Source organism: Lampetra planeri, chromosome 2 (assembly GCF_965212315.1).
Source record: "Lampetra planeri chromosome 2, kcLamPlan1.2.h2, whole genome shotgun sequence".
NCBI lineage: Eukaryota > Metazoa > Chordata > Hyperoartia > Petromyzontiformes > Petromyzontidae > Lampetra > Lampetra planeri.
Genome location: NC_136108.1, coordinates 35,025,216 through 35,049,821, shown reverse-complemented (window position 1 = coordinate 35,049,821; position 24,606 = coordinate 35,025,216). Strand labels below are relative to the sequence as shown.

Genomic DNA, 24,606 nt, shown 5'->3' with positions numbered 1-24,606 from the left:
GTGACGTGGGTCGTTCCACGGCGCGCCCTTCCCCCTGGGCCTCACCTACGCCCTCACCTGGCCAGGTGAGGCGATAACACGGAATTAGACACGCGGGCGCGGTAACCACGGAATCGTCAACGCGACCGCCTCTTGAATCTTGTCCGCGTTGTCTTAGACTAAAGTAAGTCTACACCGGTGTCTGCCTGTGTCGATGTTGTACCCGCGTGTGTGTACCCGTATGTGTCCCAGTGTATCCGCGTGTAACCGCCGGTACCCGTGTGTGCAGTGAAGCGATGTAGGTCGGGGCTGTGTAATGTAAGAATCACAGCAGCGATCAGCCCTAACACACACACAGAGAGAGACACACACAGAAACACACGCACACAAAGACACACAGAGACACACACACACAGAGGCACACACACAGAGACACACACACACAGAGGCACACACACAGAGACACACACACACATAGACACACACACAGACACACACAGACACAACAACAATCGCCATTCGCCACTAAGTGGCGGTGACGTCACCACGACGCTTGTACCAGGCCACGTGCACCTTGAACCAGAGACACACACACACAGACACATACGCGCGCGTGCAGGGTGTCGTTGATTAAACCCGAGGGTAACTAACACCGACACTCATTAACGCGACGGGCGTGCGACACGGGGGTCGGTTAAGAACGCTGAACGACGGTACAGCCGTGACACGGCACTCGAGTCAGCCCCCCCCCAACCCAACCCCTTAGAGACAATTCACGTTTCCGAGATGGCATCATCGCATTCCGAGGCCGCAAGAACGCGCCTTGCGCGTGGCCACGTCACCCGGAACGCGCGCCCACGATGTCAGGGGGCCAAGGCCAGGCTTTTTGAGCCACAGAGGTAGCGGGCTCACGGGCTGCAAGCGACCAGGGGTGCCGCAAGTCCACGTCGGCGTAGCAGCCCTCCGCGGAGAGGTCTGTGGGATCTGGCAGCGTGTTTTGGGATTTGGCAGCGTTTTTCGCGACAATTGCCAGCGAAAAATGCGGGCAGCAGCGCGGATGGTTCACTGCCGCCCGCACGACTCAAAGATCAGCGTGGCGAAATGTGGGAAGAGCACTCATCCAGCAGTGGATCGACAAAAGGGTGCTGTGACGTTTACACAAAAAAATATACCTTTGCGCGGGCGAGTACGGACGCTGATTTCCGTGTCACGGAGCTAATCGAAGCTTGGCTCGGAAACGTTGGTCGCTCGAGGAACAATGACTCAACCGTCTTTCGTGGTCCGGAAGCGGCTTGTTCTAGCCTCGGTGCAGCAGTCGCGGTAATTAAGTCCTTGATTAGCAAGTGACCTTCAAATGTTAATTAAAGTACTGCACTGTATATCGGCTCATTAATGCGGAGCCAGCGGTGGAACTTCCACATTCCCATGGAAAGGACCGCTTTGGGAAATTTGTAATAAAATTGTGAGTCTTAATAATTGTGGTGGAGGACGCCTCCCCACGCCGTATCGATCAGTTGTTTGACCATACTTCACTGCGCTTGTCATTGTTGGGGAAATTGTATTTAGATGACCGCATTCATATCACAGGGCGCTAACCACTGAGCCATCACTCCACTCTGAACCGATTACACGCAACATGAAACAGCATCAATAGCATCGGTCATCTTTTATCTACTGCTGGATGAAGGCCTGCACGCGTCATCACAATCCCTCTTGATGTTGTGATGTCTGGTCCGGCTGATGGAACCCAAGCTTTGTTTGTTATTCACATGATTCGATGAATCAGTCCCTAATCCTCTTTTTGTTTTCACACTGTTTTGAATTATGCTTCAACGCAAGTTGTTTATGTTTTCCTCTCTACTGGCTACATGTTGCCATGTTGTCATCACCTTCGTCATTTTGGTGACGCAGCCCAGGCGCTTGCAAATGAGACTCATCCTGATCTTTCCTCGAGTTCTCATCTGTTTGAACAACAACTAGAAACTTTAAACTTCTTGATAACTACTTAACCAGGACATAAAATAAACTCATTGGGACAAATGGAGCATTTTGTAAGGGCTACCTGGGTGAACGAATATTGATCTATGTATAATTAAACCCCTGGTAAGTTTCTGTATTGAAATTAACACTTATCGGGATTTGTTGAGATGTCTTGACCATCTTCTTGGTTCTTTCGGTAAAGTCACGTAGAATAATTATTACAATAAATAAAACATAATAAAATAATTATTATGTTTTATTTTTATTATTTTATTACTTCCCTTCTACGTGACTTTACCGAAAGAACCAAGAAGATGAATCCCTGCAGTCACGAAAGCTTTAAATCAAAATGTCTTGACCGGTGTGCTCTGTGTCCGCCCAGTGAACAATCCTCTGCCGTGCAACCTCAGGTCTGAGGCCAACAAGGCAGCCAAGATCCTGCACGAGTTCACACAGATCTCGGCAAGAAATGGCCCGGACAAAATCATCCCTGGTAAGGCCACCGCCCGCAGGCCTCACAGTCGGGGGGTTGCGTGTTCAAATCCTGTGTTGGGAGGTTCACTCGGCCCATCATCCCTCCAGGGTCGATAAAATATGCACCACTATGTGGGGAAGCCAACAGTGAGTGTCCTACTCGTATATCTTCCCCAGCCCCAGCCAGAGGAATGAAGAATTGCCACCACCAGCTCCGGGATCAAAGCAGGAGATGCGCTCCGCCCAAATATTATCATTCGAGCAGCGAATAACTTTCGTATACGGTATTTACATGTGGCGGTATATGTTAGTCCTGATTGTGCGAGGTCAGCATGCAACTAAATATTGAAAGCATTTCCCCTTCGAGAGTAGTCACGACTCGAGTGAAGTGGCCAAAGTTAGATGCAAAAATAAATGCTTGAATAACTTTTGTTTCAGTGATTTAAATTATAAATTACTCTGGTTTAGACAAGGTTTAGACAAGGTTTAGACAAGGTTTAGACAAGGTTTAGACAAGGTTTGCATACATTGCTGTGCAGTTTTTCTCTGCTATCCAGCTCTCCGATGTCTTGTCGGGTCGAATGGCGTATAGTCCTTCATTCCTCAGGATATCCTTTCCCCTCAAAATATCTCTGGGCACGTAAACGATTGTTCGCCTTGCTGAACAACACGATTGTTGACATTTAAATTTCGCTTGAAATCTTCGCACTTCTGATTAGCCCGATTGGCTACGTACTGTGCGAAAGAAGTTCAACGTACATACAACACGTGGCATAGCCCGAAGACACATCGGAGACCAAGATATATCAACGACATTATTGAATGTGACGGTGCACGCGTGTGCGTTTGTGTGCTCGTGTGTCCTCTCATTCCATCTCCAGCCCACGTGATCGCCAAGGCCAATGGGCTGGCCATCCTGTCCGTGTTCAAGCTGGGCTTCCTCGTGACGGCGCGGGGAGGCAGCGGCATCGTGATCGCCCGGCTGCCCGGCGGTGGTACGTGCGTGCGCCCCTCTCCGCTACGACGCACCTGGAAATCATGCTGCTGATGCACGCCTCTCATTTTTTTTCACGCTTTTCCAGCTGAGGTTTGAAACCCGCACCTCCTGATACGCGCCAGCCGGGCTGGCGACCCGTCAATGGTGCCGGCTCGGATGTGTCAGCAGAGAGGAGGTATCATCGGTCTCCGTGGGCTCTTACCCATGTGCTTGGGTTCCCTTGTGCACCCTCAGTTTGGGACTCCAGGACCATAAAAAACTGGCCATCTTTCAGGTGCTGCCGTATCTCGGTGACAACATTAAGTTCGGAAGAAGCCCGGCACTTAACCGGCTAGAGAGTCCCTCTCCGCATTGATTTTCTACTTGTCTGCTGACACATGCTCGTGCGTTCACGTCTACCGCTGCGCGCTAATTGTCGTACTTCAAGTGCTGTGCAGTGGCTCCCCGGAGCCTGCAGCAGATGTTTCCCCGAGTGCCTCCACTGCCGTTACAAATGGGGAGTCGCACACATTAGGCAACCTCACACAAGTTCTTCGTCTCAGGGAGGAGAAGGCCTCGGCTCCTCCACAGTCGAGCGAGCGGCTCGTAACCGGAGGGTTGTGAGTTCACATCCCGGCTGGTGGTTGGCTCAGCCCAGGGGCACGGCAACCAAAATACCAAGAAGAGACATTTATTTCGGGTTTTTTTTCGCGAACAAAAATGTCATGTTTCAAGAGCCGCAAGGCATGTGAATATGAGACGGCTACCGACCCCTGGCTCAGCCCATCATCCCTCCGGGGGTCAATACAACAAGTACCGCTTTGTGGGGAGTCAACGGTGGTTGTCCTGTGGGTCGACTCGTCCCCGCCCTAGGAATGTGGAATCTCCACCGCTGGCGCAAGCGCTGTAGATGGGAGGTGAGCACCGGCTCGCTGCTCGTTTGAGCAGGAGAATAATTTTGAAGGAAGCGATGAATGATGCTCCTGAGGCCGCTGGGTACAGTGGATTGTCGTAACGGGGAGAAGTGTGCTCCAAGATGGGAGGGCACACAAGCGGGGGGCAGCCCACTCCGTCAAACAAATATCCATCCATCTAGCCGTCTGTGCACAAGGTTAAGCGATGCGTAGTAATTATATAATTGTTAGTATTACGCTCGTTAAGATGTTCAAACACCAAAGAGATACCTATTGCAAGGCATTAAATCTGCATTACTCTTTGGTTCTTTCGGTAAAGTCACGTAGGTATAAAATAAATTAAATCACGACGTTTCGGGCACAACACAAGCATCCGGGTGATGACGGACGCTTGTGTTGCGCCCGAAACGTCGCGATTTAATTTATTTTATACCCACTATGACTTTACCGAAAGAACCAAAGAGTATGGATCCTTGCAGTCACGAAAACTTCAAATCTAGAATGAAGTCTGCATTAACCACACACAGCACTTGTGGCAATAATGTACACTTCGTCTTTGAGACTGATTGTACCGCCTTGGCTCACCAGCGTTAGCCCACGGAATGCCAGAAGGCGAACGGTGCAAAGGCAATGCAAACATCAAAATATGAATAGCTCGGATTGAGCAGTGACATGCATATATTATCAGAGCATGTTTGTTGGCATGTTTTGCCACGAATGTGTGTGGTTCATGCAGACTTGATATCGATTTAGGTGTTTGAACATCTTAACACCGAATTTATTGCCAGAAAGGGTAAACCCCATTCTTATTTTTGCATCACTTTGATACTGGTAACAAGGTCCCATCAATATCGTATTATGGATGCTTATGGTACAAACATTTTCTCTGTATTCCCCCGAATGGGTACGATTCTGTAAAACGCTGCATACCCTGACGAATACGATGTCCTATCACAAGGGATTATCCAGGTAAAATGAATTAATTTTAAAAAAATCATTTTTGTCAACCTTTGCTCAGCGGGAGGTCACTCATTCCCCTCTGCTGGCCCAATTGTCTGGAACCCCCTTTCCTCAGCCATCCGTGCTGTCGATTCCCAGTCCCTGTTCAAGTTCAGGCTCAAAGACTTCCTCTATTCCTCTGCCTGTAACTGCCTGTTAACGTCTACGAAATAAATGAGGCCACTGTCTCTGTGCAGCATCTTGAGATGCAGTCGCATTGGGATGCTCTTTAAATTCCAAATGTGTATTTAAAGATATCTTTCAAACCTCTCTGGTTCTTTCGGTAAAGTCACGTAGATAGAAAAAATATGGATTCCTGCAGTCACGAAAGCTTCAGATCAAGATCTTTCAAACCGTTGAGAAAAGTAAACATGGTTAGGCAAGACACATCACCAGTGGTGATGGCGGTCAAGAAGAATGACTGTGAAACAATTACGGAATCAGTCCATGTCAGGTGCTTGGTGGCTATTATATCGCAGGATCGTGAGAGATGGTGATGGCTTGGGGAGGCCTTCAATCAGCAGTGGATTGACTATGACTGATGATGATGATGATAATCATCAAGGGCCACGATGGAACTAATTTTCCCCGTGTTGCCCCCGCTCTTTAATCACTGCCATGGGCACGAGGCCGAGGCTTGTGTACACTCGTGCGCGCGAGTCTAAAATAAACCGAGCAATGCTAACAATGATGGAGGGTAAAGGTCTCCTGTGCGTAAAGTGCTTTCCCACCGCGGCAGGCAAAGTGCTCTCTTCCTGTGAGAAATGTTCACGCTGCACCATCTGTTATGTGCCTGCAAGGGTTGGCCCGTACGTCGTTGGGTGCAACCCGGCGGCTATCCGGACCGTAACCGTGCACGCCGGCTGCTGCTTGCCTGCAAATTCTTTTTGTCGATGACTACAGTGGTTCAGCAACGCAATGCGGACAATGTCGGGTTGTCTTCGACCCCTGGCACGGCGGCTGAAGGAGGAGTGCGTCGTCGCTACGACTGGCTCCGTCGCCGCTCCTCGGCGCTCCTCCGCCCGGCAATCCTGCACTCACCTCTCGCTTTCCCTGCTCAAGCTTCCTTCAGCTGCCTGTAGTTGTTGTTGTTGTTCTTACTCCATCAGATTAACTTTATCCCTCGATCTTTGTTTCTTCTTTGGCTCTCCTTTGCTTGTTTTTCACTTCCTCTTTCTTCCTTCTCCGCTTTGTTTGGCACTCCGCCCGCATTTGATCTCCACCCTCGCCGCCTCCTCCTCCTCCTCCTGTGTGGCCAGTGGCTCGCTGCTGCCAGTAGCCCAGTGCCACCTCACGCCTTCACCCGTAGCCTGCGGGGCCCGCGTTGGATTGGCACCTGGGCCGCCTTCTGTTGGCGCCCGGACATGGTGCCTCGGCCTCCGGGGCCTCCTTGCTCCACGCTGGTCGCTGCTGCGTTGTCTGCTAACCCTGGCGTGCCTCTGCTGTGCCGCTGGTGGGTCTCTGCTGGTAGGCCTCCCAACTCCCGTGGGCGTCGCTCTACTGCCCCTGGTGTGCCCGCCGCTGTGCCGCTTTACCGCCCCTGAACCCCTGCTGGAGGAAGTAGCCTCTGCTGGCCCTCCTGGCTGAACGTCTTTACCAACCATCATCTGTTGCCACCAGTGACCCCCACATCTCCTGGCGCTGCGTCGCTGCTCTCGCCGCCCGTGCGGGATGCTCTTCCGCCGTGTGCGTGGCATTTAGTCGGCTCTCGCGTGCCGCTTACTGCCCTGGGAGTGGCTCGGTGACCTCGCCTATTGCAGGTCACCGCTGCCGACGCCCTTCTGTCAGGTTGGCTTCGTTGCCATCGAATTGTACACGACTCCATGTCCCTCGTGAAGCTACGACACCGCTCGACCCACGGCCTAGGATCGCATCGTGGGCCGGCCCTCACGTGCCCGCCAGCATGCCTTGTTGTGATTTCTGGCTCTACTTCCATTCTCTGGTTTACCCTGGGCCCTGCGCTACTCTGCCTACCGCCCGTGGGAGCTGCCGCGGCCTCACAACAACCATCTCTGTTGATGTCCGGCCGTACGTCGCACCCCTGTGCTGTGCTCCAGCCCTGCATGAATCCACCTGGGCCTGGTAGCACCCTGTCTGCACGGCAGTGCGGTATCTCGCTCGTGGTTGTGGACTGGCGGTCGTCTGCCACGGCATACCATCGCGTCTGCGCTCTCTGGGCGGCCATATTGGCGGGGGTCCCTGCTGGCCATCAGCCAGTGCCTTGGTGGTGGCCTGATGTTGCTCATCGGCATTCGCCTAAACCCCCAGCCCTCCTACTCGCAGGCAAACCTTACTTGACCTGCAGTGCCGTTCACCCCCAGCGTTCTGTCAAGCCGCCGTTGCCGCCGGAAGCTTTACTCATCAGTTACTCCGTTTGTTTTTTTATCACCGAAACCCAAAGATGTGGTTGTAGCGGGGATCGAAAACAGAAAAACACATCCTAACCTCGCACCATAACTCCCGCTTTCCGTCCAAAACTATTTTTATCTTCTCACCATCACCTCCCATGCCCTTCCAGTATATCCCAGCATCCACATCAATAGTGGTGTAGTTCCCGCTCAAGTCAGGGGCCAACCTCAAAGAGTTGGACTCTGGTGCTGGGGTGTCGCGCCCGCCGGAGTTCTCTGCGGAGAACACCAGCTGTCGTTTTCATCCCTGTGGCCCAGTGCTCTTCACTCATTTTCAGAGGGGGCCGCCACACATTTGAAACCATTGGGGTTTGACAGCAGCACGATGATGATAGGCGGTTGTTTTCACCGTTTGTGTATTGTCGGGGGCCACACGCCAGGGGCCGCACTGAAGGCCACTAGGTGCTGCCAGTGGCCCGCGGGCCTTGCAAGGAAGAACGCTGCTGTAGCCAGGACCATCAGTTCTGACGCAACGCCAGTAAATGCCACATCTGGCAATCTAGGTTTCAGGCATGTGGACACCGGATTGATCGTCAGTCAAGCTGCGGTGTTGTGCCACACAGTCGACCAGGAGACAAAGACAAAGACCCCCCACCTCCCGTATAGCCTTAACAGCCTGTTGGGACAAGTGCTGTTAGCAAGTAGCACCTATGAAGGCCGACATGCCACACGAGGGCGTGGGTGGCCAACACCACGCCTAGCTGCCTTCGTACTCATTTGAGGTCGAGTCGACCCAGGGGAGGCCCAGGACCGGTTCAGATAATCGTCACCAGTGTCGGTCATGAGCGGGAATTGAACTCGGGTCACCAGGTTCGTAGCGCAGCGCGCTAACCGCTACCACTACCGCTCGCCCGCATTCAGATGCATCAGATGGCTGAAGCCAGGGAACGTTGGCACCATCACGCAGCTACCTCTGGTGCTGAAGGGACCCCCGTGGCAGGCCACGCCTGACATGCTGGGAGACGGCAAACACGGGAAAAATAATGCCGGTTTCCTCACAAGCTGAGGACTCCGGCTCGTGCCGTGCCGATAAGTTCGGTGATGTTCGGGCTGTGACCGCCGGTACCAGCGTCGCATCCGATTCCGTTTGACAGACGTTCATGCATCAACCAGTTGGGGTCCCGTTACAACAAACTTCACAGAGAAGCGGATAACGTGAGTTTAATGAACACAGCGTGAAGAGACGACATTGCTGCGTGTTTGAGTTGTTTCCAGCACAAATTTGCATTACATTACATTCTTACAGTCTACTAGCACCACCTGGGAGTGTAAATGGGTACGGAACAGCGTGGAAGAGAGGGGGCTCTCTAGTGGAGGCCCCTCCGCCAGCAGTGGCGAGAGTAAGGATGTTGCAGGGCTTAGCCTTTACCTAATTCAGTAAGTATGTATGTTGAACTTCTTTCGCACCGTACATCGCCAACCGTGCTAATCGAAGCTGCGGGGGAAGGACAACAAACTAAACGCAAAAAGCAGTTTGATACAAGTGCTATTCTTAAGTTTTTTCGGTAAAGTCACGTAGCGTGATTTTTGTTTTATTTTATTTTCATTAATTTTGATGTTTTACCTACGTGACTTTACCGAAAAAACCTAAGAATATGATTCCTTGCAGTCACGAAAGCTTCAAATCTAGAATTGATACAAGTGAGTTTTCAATCTAGATGGTTTAAAAGTGCATAGCTGCAGCGGCTTCTTAATATTGGTAGGAAAAGCATTCCAGAAGGCCGCAGAAGCGCATCCAAAAGCGCCACGCGATGTGGTGACCACCGTCTTTGCAGCCACTAATTTCTTAGTCACCTTTTGAGTGTCCGGTGGGCCATCATGTCACTGTGAGCAAATGGACCGGAGTGAGTCATTAAAACAAAAATAAGATGAGACGAACAAAAGTGCGTCATGGAAATCTATATTTACTTTCTTCCTTCTTCTAAAGAGGCACTTTAATACACAAGCCATAAGGGAGGGGATGCCAAAAAGTTTGGAGAATATAATATCACAAATGTGCACAACCACAATGTTTATTGTATTTTTCAGTATAGAGTGTTCTGTGAAATAGTAGTCATCTCTGCTGACAATTTAATATTGCGCTAATACGTTTCATGTGTAAAGATTGGGTTTAAAAATAAGCCAAACAGCCACAAGTCTGCAAATGTAGCACACCAACGCAAACCTATTTTAGCTCTCGCTTACTTTTTTCCCCCAAGACACACTGATTGCCCCTCGCGCACAAATTGTATTCAAGCTGAAGGAAGGCGCATGTCGGTACTCTTTAGTTTGCGAAGGTTTGCGTAAAACTCGCAAAGCCCGCGCGGACCTGAGGACCTTGTGGAATTTGCAATCCACAGGTCATAATTCGTGTGGAATACCCACACGTGTACATACAGTGCATAAAAGACAAAGATCCCCTTTGTCTCCCAAGTGGCAATGTTTACACATTACACAAGGTACTCTTTTACGGCTGAGTTCACCTAAGGGAGGCCCAGGACTGGTTAAAATAGCAGGTGGCTGGGTACGTAGTGCAGCGCATTAACCACCACAATACCGCTTCCCACTACATGCGCACATACTGCTGGATGGACAGAGGCGGGGGAATTTAAGAAGCTCTCCCCATTGCTTCAACTGCCACACGGCGTAGTTATCCACGGGGGGTGAGTGGGCGGCGCACAATAATTATCCCAGCGCGCCACGAATCCGGCGGCCTGAGTTTGATTCCCGGCCATGGCTAAAATCGGTGGTGACGAGTGATGTCCAGGGTGCGCACGATCGCGGGCCGTGTCCGTGTTTACCGCACGGCACCAGCGACGGCGACTACCAGCGCCGCGAACGTCGCCGCACGCGCGCACCGGGAATCGTGACGGGTGGCTCGGAGGGGAGTGCGGGGGGGGGGGGCCGTGACACCCCCGAGCGTGTCGCCAAACTCGCAACGCAGCTGAGCGATGCGCGAGGCGAGCGGTGAAATCCGTACGGCGGTGCCGCCCCGGGCGCGATGACAGAGAGCCGTCGTGCGTTCAATGCGGAGGGGGCGGGAGTCGGAGGGTGGGGGGGTCACCGGGTCCAAGCGCACTCCCCGGCTGTTCCATCGCTCTCCATGATTGTTAATTGATGGTCGATGAGGACGGGGCACCGCAGGTTACCAAGCGGTCAGTGACGAGCGGCACCATTGCATAGGGGTGGAATCATTCGGAGGCAATGAGGCTGCTTGGGGCGAGAGAGGGTCTAGGGACTTGGTAGAAGAGAGACGGCGGGAGGCTTAGAAGTAGAAACCGAGTGGGATGGTGGTGGAAGCACGCGGCGTGGATGGGACAGCGCGGCGTGGATGGGACAGCGCGGTCCATCTCGTAGCCAAGTCCTTGACGTGGGTGGAGTAATCTGTGACGCGCTAACCCTGTCTGCGTGCGTGCGTGCGACTAACGGGGGCGTGCGACTAACGGGGGCGTGCGTGTGGCCTTTCGTTCCAGGCTGGTCGGCTCCGTCGGCGATCGGCATCGCTGGGCTCGGCGGAGGATTCGAGATTGGCGTCGAGGTAGGGAGGGGTGGTGGGGGTGCGAGGGTGGGGGGCCCGGGAAGATTTGCATTCATGTGCAGCCGGCGGTGACGTACAATGTGTGCAACAACACTCGTTAAGCAGAATTTAATTTTTTTGCCAAAAATCCGCAAGCGAAAACTTTGATGAAAAAATTAAGATGTAGAGATTCAGTGAGGCGTCTTTGCATAATTAAGTATGGCTTTTGAAAATGATTATTACTTTATTTTATTCTACTTTCGACTGAACGCATTGGCAACTAACGATATTCAGTCGAAGCAGGCGTTGGAAGTGAACGACTGACCTTGCCATTGGTACGTTGTACAATAAAATAATACTACACGATGTACATTGATCTGTAGCATCAAAATGCAACCGTGTCTCAAGATGCTGGACAGAAACTATGAAACACGGCATCCAGGGTTAATGACTCATTCACTTCACGGAGAGAGAGAGAGGCGATTGGTCAGAGGCAGACTCGAACAGGGGCAGGGAGTCGACAGCACGGATGGCTGGGGGGAAGTGAGATCAAGACCCTGGAGGCAGCAGAGGAGAAGGGGTGACCTCCCACCGAGCGAAGGACGAACGGGTCCTCAGAAAGAAAGCCTTAGCTGCTGGAGTGGATGGGAGTTGAGAGACACGACGTTGGCAGTTCATGAGCACACGAAGCGGTGGGACAGTGGGACAGTGGGACAGTGGGCAGCAAAACACTGGGGTCGTTAATCTCACGACAAAGTTCAATTGCTGGGTTGCCGTACCCCTCAGGTCTCGGACTTGGTGATCATCCTGAACACCAGGCGGTCGGTGGAAGCGTTCACGAAAGGAGGCAACGTAACGCTCGGAGGAAACCTAACGGTGGCGATCGGTCCCTTGGGCAGGTACGCGCCTACCTCGAGCCTCGATCCTGTATGTGCTGCGGCGGTGTGGCCCTCCGCTACTTGCGAAAGTGGCAGGCTAAATTTATTTGTATCAATTCGTGTCTTAAGCCCTGGTGCTGTCAATACCTGATACAGTAGCGACTGCAGAACCTCATTTTGACGTCAGTCGCCCCTCTGGGGTCAAACTTCGCTCTTAAATGTGTCCCAGCCAGCAGGGGTTCTGCGTGGTGTGATAGTCAGAGCACTGGCCTTGCAATCCAGAAGTCGTCAGTTCGATTCAGTCTCCCGGTGCAGCACGTTTGCCCACCTGGAGGCACATTTAGCTACACGACAGTCGGTCTACTGACAGGTTGCAATTGGTGGGCTAAAACGTGGGTAATGCCAACTCTTCCAAGACGCCTGGCTGGCGCGACAGAGTAGAACTGCTGTTTGTGTTCAGTTTGATGTCGTTCCCCCGCACCTCCGATCGGCACGGCTGGCTGCGTACGGTGCAAAATACGTTCGACGTACAGTGCACGCGAAGGCCGAATGCCCCCTGCGAGGAGATGCCTCTCTCGAGCTCGCTCGAGTGGACGACGTTCCGCCAGCAGTGCCACGAGCAGGATATTTTGCAGGGCTTGTGCCTTTCGGAGCTGCGCAGAGCGCAGGGCGCTCGTTCGCCGCCGCCGCCGCCGTGCGTGGGATTGTTTATCTGTAATTCTAATGAGCGACGACACGCGCGGCGCGCATCGCATCGCCGGATTATGGCGCCGAGAGGTCGCGCGTGCGCCGACCTCTGTGTTTGCGCGGAGCGCTGCACGCGTTTCGCCCGGCGTATATACGAACGGTTCATCGACCAATTTGCAGATTAATGAGCGAATTACGTTTCTGCTCGCCCCCCCTCCCCCCCCCCCCCCCCCCCCCCACGTGCGTGCGTGCGCGAGCGCAGGAATGCGGAGGCGGACGTGGCGCTGCGCAGCACGTCGGCGGTGTACACCTACTGCCGGTCTCGCGGCCTCTTTGCCGGAGTGTCGCTGGAGGGCTCCTACCTGGTGGAGAGGAAAGACGCTAATCGCAAGTGGGTGTGAGCGGCGGCCAACGTCAATCCAGGGTGTTGCCAAAACGTTGCCACGAGCAGCCATGTGCACATCTGTGTGTTGAACTTCTAGAGGGTAGTGTAGCGTTTCGCGCGCTGCGCTACGAACCCGGCGACCCGAATTCGATTCCCGCTCACGGCCAACACCAGTGATGATTATTTGAACCGGTCCTGGGCCTCCCCTAGGTTGACTCGGCCTCAAAAGAGTACCTGGTGTGGTGTAAACATCGCCACTGGGGAGACAAAGGCGGTCGGGCGTGGTGCTGGCCATCCACCCCCTCGTGTACCGTTCCGGCCTTCATAGGTGCTCGCTAACACCACTTGCCCCAACAGTCTTCTAAGGCTACACGGGTGATCTTTGTCTTTGTTGAACTTCTAGAGGGGGCTCTACAGAGCTCCATCTTGTGTGCATGGCCGTCTGGAACATTCTTCCTTTCCGATATGAGGAAGCCACTAGGATTTATGCACTTTTAAATCATCGAGATTGAAAACTAATTTCTGTAGAATTGCTTTATGTGTTTAGTTTGTTGTCCTTCCCCCCGCACCTCCGATAAGCGCGGTTGGCCACGTGCAGTGCGAAAGAAGTTCAACATACACACATACGTGGCGAAATAAAAAATTGGACAGCCTTGCACTTCAAATACCACCGTGAGACCACGGGTTCACATGCTGCTTTTCAGTCCTCGGATTTTTATATTTTTGTATGAAATGTAACAAAGAATCCAAGACGATGACATGCCATGAGACAAGGCATCAGAGTAGCTGTCTCGGATCTTGTCGCGCAAAGCTCACAGGGATGTTTTCCTTCTCGGAGCTGGAATTGGGCCAGATCGAGGAGCAAACCGAAATTGGCGCCTCGATGCTCGATGTCCGCTTCGCTCGATGGTTCCGCGCCGCAGGTTTTACTGCGCCGAGCTGCGGGCGAGCGAGATCCTCGCGGGGGAAGTGAGTCCCCCCAAGGCGGCGGAGCCGCTGTACGAGCAGCTCGAGAACTACCTGATAGAGGCCGACCAGGACATGCTGCACGAGGCCACGAAGATCTCCCGCAAGAAGTCCCGCCGAGACGTCCCGGTAAGCGATCGACTCGACGCATCTACGATGCGCCCGGAGCGTAACGAGCTTTTCGGACGAGGGAACGGGATGGGAACGCGGACCGACCGAGCAAATGGATGCAAGGGAAAGAGAAGCAACTCGCTCGCTCACACTGACTCATCCGCTCGGCTGCGCGTTCGTTAACTTGCCCGCTCACTCATCCGCTAAGCCAACCATCCACTCGCTCACCCATTTTCTCACCCGCTCACCGACTCATCCGCTCGGCTACGCATTCACTCACTCGCCCACTCACTCATCCGCTGAACCACCCATCCTCTCACTCACCCACTCACTCACATACTCACCAACCCCATTATTTACTTACTCGCCCACTCACTCACTAACTTACTCCCTCAATCACTCAAGCGAAGGCGGGGTGGGGGGAATAAGCGATTGAAGGGTTCTGAAGGCACGATTGAGAAGGAAGGGATTTTATGGGAGACTTGAAAGCAGAGAGATGTAGGGGAGGTGGGGGCAGGCAAAGTTTCCTCCACCAGTGGTGGAGCAGAGGTTCCTAGGAGCAATGGGGAGGCCAGAGTGTGTGGAGTGGAGGGTGCAGAGGGGACTTATGGGTAGAGAAGGCTGCAGAGGTTTGGTGGGGAGGCAAGGCCCTGATGGAGGGGAAGGCAGTGAGGTACGAGATCGATCGGAGACTGCTGCGTGCCTCTCCAAGTGTGCGTTCGCATCGCACCGCGACGTTTCTCTCCACGTCCTCGGCAGCTTCTTTGGGGACTTAGCCGTGCAGCTCGCCGCTGTAAGCGGTGGGAGGAAAGTGAGCTGCTCGACTCGGCTCCTGGAATCGCTCCCAGCAAGTATAGCGAAACGTCGGACATCGTGACAAACAACCCATGGACGCATGCACGAGAGCCGGCGACAACTCCGCAAACGCCGAGCCCCTTTGTGTGCGTGCGTGCTTGTGCGCGCGCGAGCGTGTGGGAGTGTGAGCTTTCATGTTGACGAATGCGAGCGTCGTGGCGTGCGGATCTGTGAACCTGCATGTATTATGCATGTCCCAGCTGCGTGCGTGCTCTTTGCAACGACCCGTTTCCCCAGCCCAAGCCCAGGAAGACGGAGAGCGTGCGCTCGCAGGCAAGCCGCCCGACCGCGTGGCAGTCTGTCCACCAGAAGCCGTCGGGTGAGTGGGGAGCTCTCACGGGAAAAAACAACACGCTCCGGACTCCTTGCGCCTCGCGCTCGTGACGCCCTCACCCTTTCACCCCCGCGTTCCCACCCCCACCGCTCTCCTCTGCTCCGACGCTATCCTCGGTCACGCCAAGCGGCCGTGTGGCGCGGTGAAAACTTGGCGGATGTGAAAGTGAACGTGCGTTTTACATTCGCTTCGTGGCGTTTTAAGCGGCCGTAGGCATTCCCGACTCGCGTAGGGTGCTCTTTGCCGAGAGGGCCGTACGGCTCTCCGGGTCGTGCCAAGTGCTGCGCGAGCTCCCGTGTCGGTCCCTCACGAAGCCGCCAGCAGATGGGGTGAAACGTCGGACGTCGTGCCGAACACGGCGCGGTTTACGCGTCGCTTCGACAACTACGTGGGGCTGACTGTGACGACGTTGAAGAGGAGCTTCGTCTTAAACGTGCCTCTAAAATATATATTTACGTGTGTGTGTGCGCGCGCGTATATGCTCTATATATTTAATTATTTGAAAGCAACGCATTTAAAAATAGCATCCTCATAAATCCGCAGCACCCTCGGCCCGTGACGCTGCGCTTGCGTGAATGGACAGCAGCCTTCATGCCGTGGCAGGGGGGCGCTAGCGGCCCGGCGAGGATGTCCGGGGACGGCGCCGAGGTCACCGCCGCCTCGCAGCTCCGTGATTCCGATCTCCCCTCTCACGCGGTGCCAGCGGTGCACGAGCGGCGGATTGCCGCACGCTCTCTCGCTCGCTCGCTAGCTGTTCCACCGCCCAACCCCCACCAAGTCTTTAAAGGCCATTCACTTGCCACTTGCGCCGCTGTTTATATTCACCGCAGCTGGTATTTATTGAGATTTTTCGTTTAGTTGGGGTGGGGGGAAGAGGGGACGGTGGCACAGTGGTTGGCGCAGTGCGCGTTGAATCGCCACCCTGATCAGTTCGATCCTGGCCACAAAGCCAAGGGATTGCCAGGCATCTCCACTTCGCCGTGCCGCACTGACCAGCGTGGCGAAGTCCGGTCAAGAAAGCGTCACGACCGAGACTGCACCTCCGAGTGGCACGGGTTGGCTACGTATGGTGCGAAAGAAGTTCAACATACGTAAGACGGGGACACCTTCGTCCATACATCAAGGCCGGGACGTTTTGTTATTATTTGTGAACTTTGTTAAAATTCAGGGGGAGGCATTGAAGGCATCAATTCGGCTTCCCCCTCCACCCCTCCCCCGTCCCCCACCGAGGCCCTGTGCTCTGCCTTCGAGGCGTTGCTTCTATACAAAGCCGGCAGCGAGAGGCGGTTGAACTCATCTCATCTTTACCGCGCGTGGAGGACGAGCGGAGCTCACGCCGGCAGCGAGAGGCGGCGCTGATGGGCGCGGCGCGAGTTTGGGTGATGGACCCACGGGAGCGCTCCTCTCTGTGGGCGAGCGGAGCGGGGGGGGGGGGCGTGACGTGCGAGGGGCGCGTCGTCACGGAGCGATCATCGGGAGAACCCCCTCCAGCCCCCCCCAGCACCCCCCAGTCCCCCCCGCCCCTTCCCGTTCCACGCCCGACTGAATCCCCGAACATCAAAACCCTTCCAGCGTTGCGCGGGCACACAAACCGTCCTCCGGAAAATAAGACTCGCGCCCCAAGCCTGTGCACGGTGTGAATGGTCTTGTACCAAACCTGGTCGCTCACACACACACAGCGACCGGATATCGTAAGAAGCAACCCCACGTGTTTTTTTGCTTTGAAGAGCATGGGGAGGGGGGGGGGTGGTTGTGGTGGTGGTGCGTCTTGGTAAACCCGGACGCGGTGGCGGTCACGCCACGGTGATCGTGCGCGCACCCTGCGAGCGGGAACAATTCGCCTCCTTTGTGCTGTAACAAAACCCCGCAGAAGAGAGGCGAGTCTGCGACAAAACACGTGAATGCCAGCCTCCTCCATTCGACGCATTCTACCGAGTCCCAACCCCTACTCCCCCCACTCCCCCCACTCCCCCCTTCTGAAAAGAAAGCCTATTGCGTCTTTGTTCTGAATTTAAAGAATGTATATGTGTTGGAAGTTGCTTTGGCGTCTTTGGATTGCCACAGATCACTTGGCGAAATGAAAGCCGGCGTCGTGCGAGGATGAGGTCTGCGCAGGCTCTGCCTTGAATGCGTCCGCCACCTGCAGGCTGGCGGCCCGCCAAGGGAAGAACAATGGGGCTTGGTGTTCGCATCTTTATTTTCAAGTGACCTCCCTTTTCCCTATCCACAGGTGTTTGATGCGTGACACACAACCCGGTCTATAGTTTAAATTCTCAGAGCTGAGATGTAGGCGAGTGAAGTGCAAAAACAAAGCGCGTGCGATTTGTTTTTTTTGCGCCGTCACTTGGTGACCATACCAGGACCGTCAAAGCCACTTGCCCTGATTCGAACCCAGGCCCTCATCGGTGCCCACTCAGCGCTCTGACCTCTGAACGACCTCCCAACGGCGTGTTGCATCAATAAGCAACCGAAGAACAACGTTACTAATTAATGCCTGGGTTTCCGTGTCCATTCACTGCCGTTGCTTGTAAGTTCGTGAACCGTCTTTGCGCCAAAGGTTCAGCGGGTGATGGTGGCCAGCGCTTGACTGCACGCTCCGTTGTTTTGCTCCACTCTGCGGGTTTTTGTTGTTGTTTTAGAGGCCAGGGCTCGGCATTATGATACCCTCCCAGAAACTCTTCCGGGGCCAGTGACGGATTATTTTAATAGCTTGCATATGAAAGAAACGCAGCAAGCGTATCGGTGGCCAAGGCGCTTATTACTCTGTATTATGTTGGTGTTTTTTTCCCTCCCCTCGCTGTGGAGCTGACCTTCTGAAATTAAGCCTTCACAGCCAAAGGCCACGACTGTCACTGGACCATCACGTGCGCAGTGTTGCCGGAGGGAGCTTGCGCGTGTGCGCGACAGCGAGCGCTTCATGTTGATGAGGGTTGCTCATCCATTAGCCGCTGGGTGGCCCTCCCTGTTACGCGCGTGGAAATGCCACCTCGGCGCAGACCCGTGACCGTCTACTTGCCCTTTGGGTCCCGGCCTGTGCCGGGAATCTCCAGGTCTTTCAAACTAAATGTTAATATTATCATTTTAGCATTAAAACCCATCCGTGTTTGTCCGTTCTTCCACCACCCCCACCGAGATGCAAATTATCCGTCTGCGAGATTTGCACATTGGATGGGGTTTTTTTATCATGCAAATCATCTTCTTTTGTCGATTCCCACAGATATAAGATACCATTTTTTTTGTAAATGTTACATTCTTTAAAGCTTCTGATGACAAGTAGTGACTGCATCTCTGTAAAATTGGAGTGTAATTGTTATCACACTGCACTTGCAATCCAGAGGTGACGGGTTCGAACTCCCGGCGTGGCGAATGAAACGTCGCTGGCAAGTTTCTTAAATCTCCCGGCTCTGTCCACCCAGCGGCACAACTTGGTACACGGCAGTTGGGCGACGGTAGGGATGGAGTGAGAGTTTATATCTGGCCACTGTTGAAGAAGCGTGGGCCACACGTCCTCTGGCGAGGCACTGTAGAACTCCGTGTTGTGAGGGCGTGAGCCAGGACATTGCAGGGCTGCGTCTTTACCTCTCTCCGTATTTTAATGTTTGAAATAAAATAAAAAACTGGTGAGCTGCTTTGACATGTTAGCAGGCCCGTTTGTTTAGCTGCAGTACTTGATAATTTAAGGATAAAACTTCGCCATCTATAGCTGCTCCATAGAAAGAAAAACTTTTGACGTCGCACAAAAAGATGATCGTTGTATAGGCCCTCGTCGATGGGATGATGATGATGATGATGTTAGTATGGGTTGACCTCTAAACCCTCGTTTGAGTCTCACCGCTTTCAGATTCTGAGACTCGAAACCAAATGGTTCCCCGTCCGCGCTGCCCGTGCGTTCCTCCTGCCCGTGCGTTCTTCATGCCCGTGCGTTCTTCATGCCCATGCGTTCTTCATGCCAGTACGTTCCTCCTGCCCATGCGTTCTTCATACCCGTGCGTTCTTCATGCCCATGCGTTCTTCATGCCCGTGCGTTCTTCATGCCCATGCGTTCTTCATGCCCGTGCGTTCCTCCTGCCCATGCGTTCTTCATGCCCGTGCGTTCTTCATGCCCATGCGTTCTTCATGCCCGTGCGTTCCTCATGCCCGTGCGTTCTTCATGCCCGTGCGTTCTTCATGCCCGTGCGTTCTTCATGCCCGTGCGTTCTTCATGCCCATGCGTTCTTCATGCCCGTGCGTTCTTCATGCCCGTGCGTTCTTCATGCCCGTGCGTTCTTCATGCCCGTGCGTTCTTCATGCCCATGCGTTCTTCATGCCCGTGCGTTCTTCATGCCCGTGCGTTCCTCATGCCCGTGCGTTCTTCATGCCCGTGCGTTCTTCATGCCCGTGCGTTCTTCATGCCCGTGCGTTCTTCATGCCCGTGCGTTCTTCATGCCCGTGCGTTCTTCATGCCCGTGCGTTCTTCATGCCCATGCGTTCTTCATGCCCGTGCGTTCTTCATGCCCGTGCGTTCTTCATGCCCATGCGTTCTTCATGCCCATGCGTTCCTCATGCCCGTGCGTTCTTCATGCCCGTGCGTTCTTCATGCCCGTGCGTTCTTCATGCCCGTGCGTTCTTCATGCCCGTGCGTTCTTCATGCCCGTGCGTTCTTCATGCCCATGCGTTCCTCATGCCCGTGCGTTCTTCATGCCCATGCGTTCTTCATGCCCGTGCGTTCTTCATGCCCGTGCGTTCTTCATGCCCGTGCGTTCTTCATGCCCGTGCGTTCTTCATGCCCGTGCGTTCTTCATGCCCGTGCGTTCTTCATGCCCGTGCGTTCTTCATGCCCATGCGTTCTTCATGCCCGTGCGTTCTTCATGCCCGTGCGTTCTTCATGCCCATGCGTTCTTCATGCCCATGCGTTCCTCATGCCCGTGCGTTCTTCATGCCCGTGCGTTCTTCATGCCCGTGCGTTCTTCATGCCCGTGCGTTCTTCATGCCCGTGCGTTCTTCATGCCCGTGCGTTCTTCATGCCCATGCGTTCCTCATGCCCGTGCGTTCTTCATGCCCATGCGTTCTTCATGCCCGTGCGTTCTTCATGCCCGTGCGTTCTTCATGCCCGTGCGTTCTTCATGCCCATGCGTTCTTCATGCCCGTGCGTTCTTCATGCCCGTGCGTTCTTCATGCCCATGCGTTCTTCATGCCCGTGCGTTCTTCATGCCCGTGCGTTCTTCATGCCCGTGCGTTCCTCATGCCCGTGCGTTCTTCATGCCCATGCGTTCTTCATGCCCGTGCGTTCTTCATGCCCATGCGTTCTTCATGCCCGTGCGTTCTTCATGCCCGTGCGTTCTTCATGACCGTGCGTTCCTCCTGCCCGTGCGTCCGTTCTTCCTGTGCGCATCTCGCGCGTTGCCGTCCTGACTCGGTGCGTCGGTGACGCCTCGGACGGGCCGAGCCTCCTGCCCGGCGAGACGTCGCAGCTCTGCTACGTGCCAACTTGGCCAGATCTCATGGACATTAAACCACGTTTGATTTTTCTCGTGAATAATTTCACTACATTTCATTACGCTCACCGTGGCCTCTGGGGGTTTGTTTGCATGCAGCAACACGAATTCACTTTCCTATTTAGTTTCCCAACTAAATTCGATACAGGTTAATGGACATTATCACTTAATGTCTTATGGCAACCGGTCATCGGGCCAAATCGCCCGCGAACCCCGGCTGATCTTGGAAGCTGAGCAGAGTTGAGCATGGATCGTGCTTGGATGGGCGACCACCATACAGTACTTAACAACGGGTGCTGCGTGGCTACGTTGTCAGCAGAGGGCAGTCCTGAAAAATGCCACTGTTGGACTGCACCGACCAGCATGGTGACATGTGTCGTATAGATGATGGCCCTTCAAACCGTCGCGTTTCGCGGCATTTTCCACGTCGCGACAAGCGACTGGCATCGCGCATCTCGTCTCCACGTTAGAAAGGGCACCCCCCTCACCCCTCCCCCCCCCAGTAGCAGCTCTGTCTCGGTGCTGCGCGATGCGACCTCGGCACCTGGCCTGCGAGCGGGCATCCATCTGCCAGTAGGGGGAGGTGGAAGGGTGGGGGGGGGGGCAACGATCGCTCTGTGTACCCCCAATCGAGTCACGGTCGAAGTAAGACCACGTGCGTGACTGATCCGTCGCAGCACGTGGCGAGGCGCCATCAAAGGCGCTGCTCTGCGCCCGTGCGTCGTCGCCACCCGCTCGGTCGGATGACCACGACGATGTCCGCAGGGTCGTGGTCCCGGGGCGCCGACGGCGACTCTCAGGCGGCGGCGACGGCGGTGGTGGCGGTGCGCCCCTTCAGGGGCCAGCTGCCCTGCGACCTGAGCTTCGGGTTGGGCGAGCGAATCGACGTGGTGACCCGCACCAAGTCCCGCGACGACTGGTGGGAAGGCCGCCTGCACGGCCGCCTCGGGATCTTCCCCGCCACATACGTGCGGGACTGCTAGGCGACGGGCGCAAGCGGTGGCGGCAACGTATCGGTGACGGTGTATTGACAACAATGTATCGACGATGACGTGTCGGTGACGACATATCAAGGACAATGTATCGGTGACCACGTGTCAATGACCACGTGTCGACGCGTCGACAGGCAGAGCGATGGCCGTGTTCGTGGTCTGGGTTTTTTTATGGAAGCTGCTGGATTTTAATGCGTTGAGATTAAACTGTGGGGAAATATAGCGCCAGTTACTTTGCAACCTGTACACGTATGTAGTAGCACTTTGTGTAAACTGATGACGATGACAGACGTATATATATTCACGGTTTATTATCATTTATTACACCCAGAATTCTCTTGCAGTGCCATGAGAGGTTTTATAATTACGCAAGTGAACACAATACTATTATTATGGGTTGTTTTGAGAAATAAAATATGAGCTGAAACGGTTTGTAATATATATGCAATACAGTATAACATGCTATATGCAATAAATACGGAGTTTAATTTCTTGTGTCAATTGTTAGCCGTGTCATTTTGGGGCAAAACTGTCAATTACCACCCATGACATACACCACCCATGATGAACACCGCTCATGGTGAACACTGCTCATGGTGAACACTGCTCATGGTGAACACCGCTCATGGTGAACACCGCTCATGGTGAACACTGCTCATGGTGAACACTGCTCATGGTGAACACCACCCATGATGAACACCGCTCATGGTGAACACTGCTCATGGTGAACACTGCTCATGGTGAACACCGCTCATGGTGAACACCGCTCATGGTGAACACTGCTCATGGTGAACACTGCTCATGGTGAACACTGCTCATGGTGAACACTGCCCATGGTGAACACTGCTCATGGTGAACACTGCTCATGGTGAACACTGCTCATGGTGAACACTGCTCATGGTGAACACTGCTCATGGTGAACACTGCTCATGGTGAACACCGCTCATGGTGAACACTGCTCATGGTGAACACTGCTCATGGTGAACACCGCTCATGGTGAACACCGCTCATGGTGAACACTGCTCATGGTGAACACCGCTCATGGTGAACACTGCTCATGGTGAACACCGCTCATGGTGAACACCACCCATGGTGAACACCGCTCATGGTGAACACTGCTCATGGTGAACACTGCTCATGGTGAACACTGCTCATGGTGAACACTGCTCATGGTGAACACCGCTCATGGTGAACACCGCTCATGGTGAACACCACCCATGGTGAACACCGCTCATGGTGAACACCGCTCATGGTGAACACTGCCCATGGTGAACACTGCTCATGGTGAACACTGCTCATGGTGAACACTGCTCATGGTGAACACTGCTCATGGTGAACACCGCTCATGGTGAACACCGCTCATGGTGAACACCGCTCATGGTGAACACTGCTCATGGTGAACACTGCTCATGGTGAACACTGCTCATGGTGAACACTGCTCATGGTGGACACTGCTCATGGTGAACACTGCTCATGGTGAACACTGCTCATGGTGAACACCGCTCATGGTGAACACCGCTCATGGTGAACACTGCTCATGGTGAACACCGCTCATGGTGAACACTGCTCATGGTGAACACTGCTCATGGTGAACACCGCTCATGGTGAACACCGCTCATGGTGAACACCGCTCATGGTGAACACTGCTCATGGTGAACACTGCTCATGGTGAACACTGCTCATGGTGAACACTGCTCATGGTGAACACTGCTCATGGTGGACACTGCTCATGGTGAACACCGCTCATGGTGAACACTGCTCATGGTGAACACTGCTCATGGTGAACACTGCTCATGGTGAACACTGCTCATGGTGAACACTGCTCATGGTGAACACTGCTCATGGTGAACACCGCTCATGGTGAACACTGCTCATGGTGAACACTGCTCATGGTGAACACCACCCATGGTGAACACTGCTCATGGTGAACACTGCTCATGGTGAACACTGCTCATGGTGAACACCGCTCATGGTGAACACTGCTCATGGTGAACACTGCTCATGGTGAACACTGCTCATGGTGGACACTGCTCATGGTGAACACCGCTCATGGTGAACACTGCTCATGGTGAACACTGCTCATGGTGAACACTGCTCATGGTGGACACTGCTCATGGTGAACACTGCTCATGGTGAACACTGCTCATGGTGAACACTGCTCATGGTGAACACCGCTCATGGTGGACACTGCTCATGGTGAACACTGCTCATGGTGAACACTGCTCATGGTGAACACTGCTCATGGTGAACACCGCTCATGGTGGACACTGCTCATGGTGAACACTGCTCATGGTGAACACTGCTCATGGTGAACACTGCTCATGGTGAACACCGCTCATGGTGGACACTGCTCATGGTGAACACTGCTCATGGTGAACACCACCCATGGTGAACACTGCTCATGGTGAACACTGGTCATGGTGAACACCACCCATGGTGAACACTGCTCATGGTGAACACTGGCCGTGGTAGACACCGCTCATGGTAGACTCCACCCATGGTGAACACCGCTCATGGTGAACACCGCTCATGGTGAACACCGCTCATGGTAGACTCCACCAATGGTGAACACCGCTCATGGTGAACACCGCTCATGGTAGACTCCACCCATGGTGAACACCGCTCATGGTGAACACCGCTCATGGTGAACACCGCTCATGGTGAACACCAGAGGTGTGGACTCGAGTCATGTGACTTG

The 24,606-nt window shown here is 54.0% G+C and overlaps 1 protein-coding gene across 1 annotated transcript; it reads left to right on the top strand.

Annotated features, from left to right (window-relative positions):
- The first annotated feature begins 56 nt into the window (after nt 1–56).
- SH3YL1 (SH3 and SYLF domain containing 1) lies at nt 57–22,409 on the top strand. Its single transcript, XM_078614283.1, has 9 exons — nt 57–163; nt 2,342–2,452; nt 3,315–3,428; nt 11,183–11,247; nt 12,013–12,125; nt 13,054–13,182; nt 14,100–14,271; nt 15,346–15,427; nt 21,682–22,409. Coding segments are annotated over exons 1-9 (1,005 nt in total). The 5' UTR covers nt 57–162; the 3' UTR covers nt 21,900–22,409.
- The last annotated feature ends 2,197 nt before the right edge of the window (nt 22,410–24,606 follow it).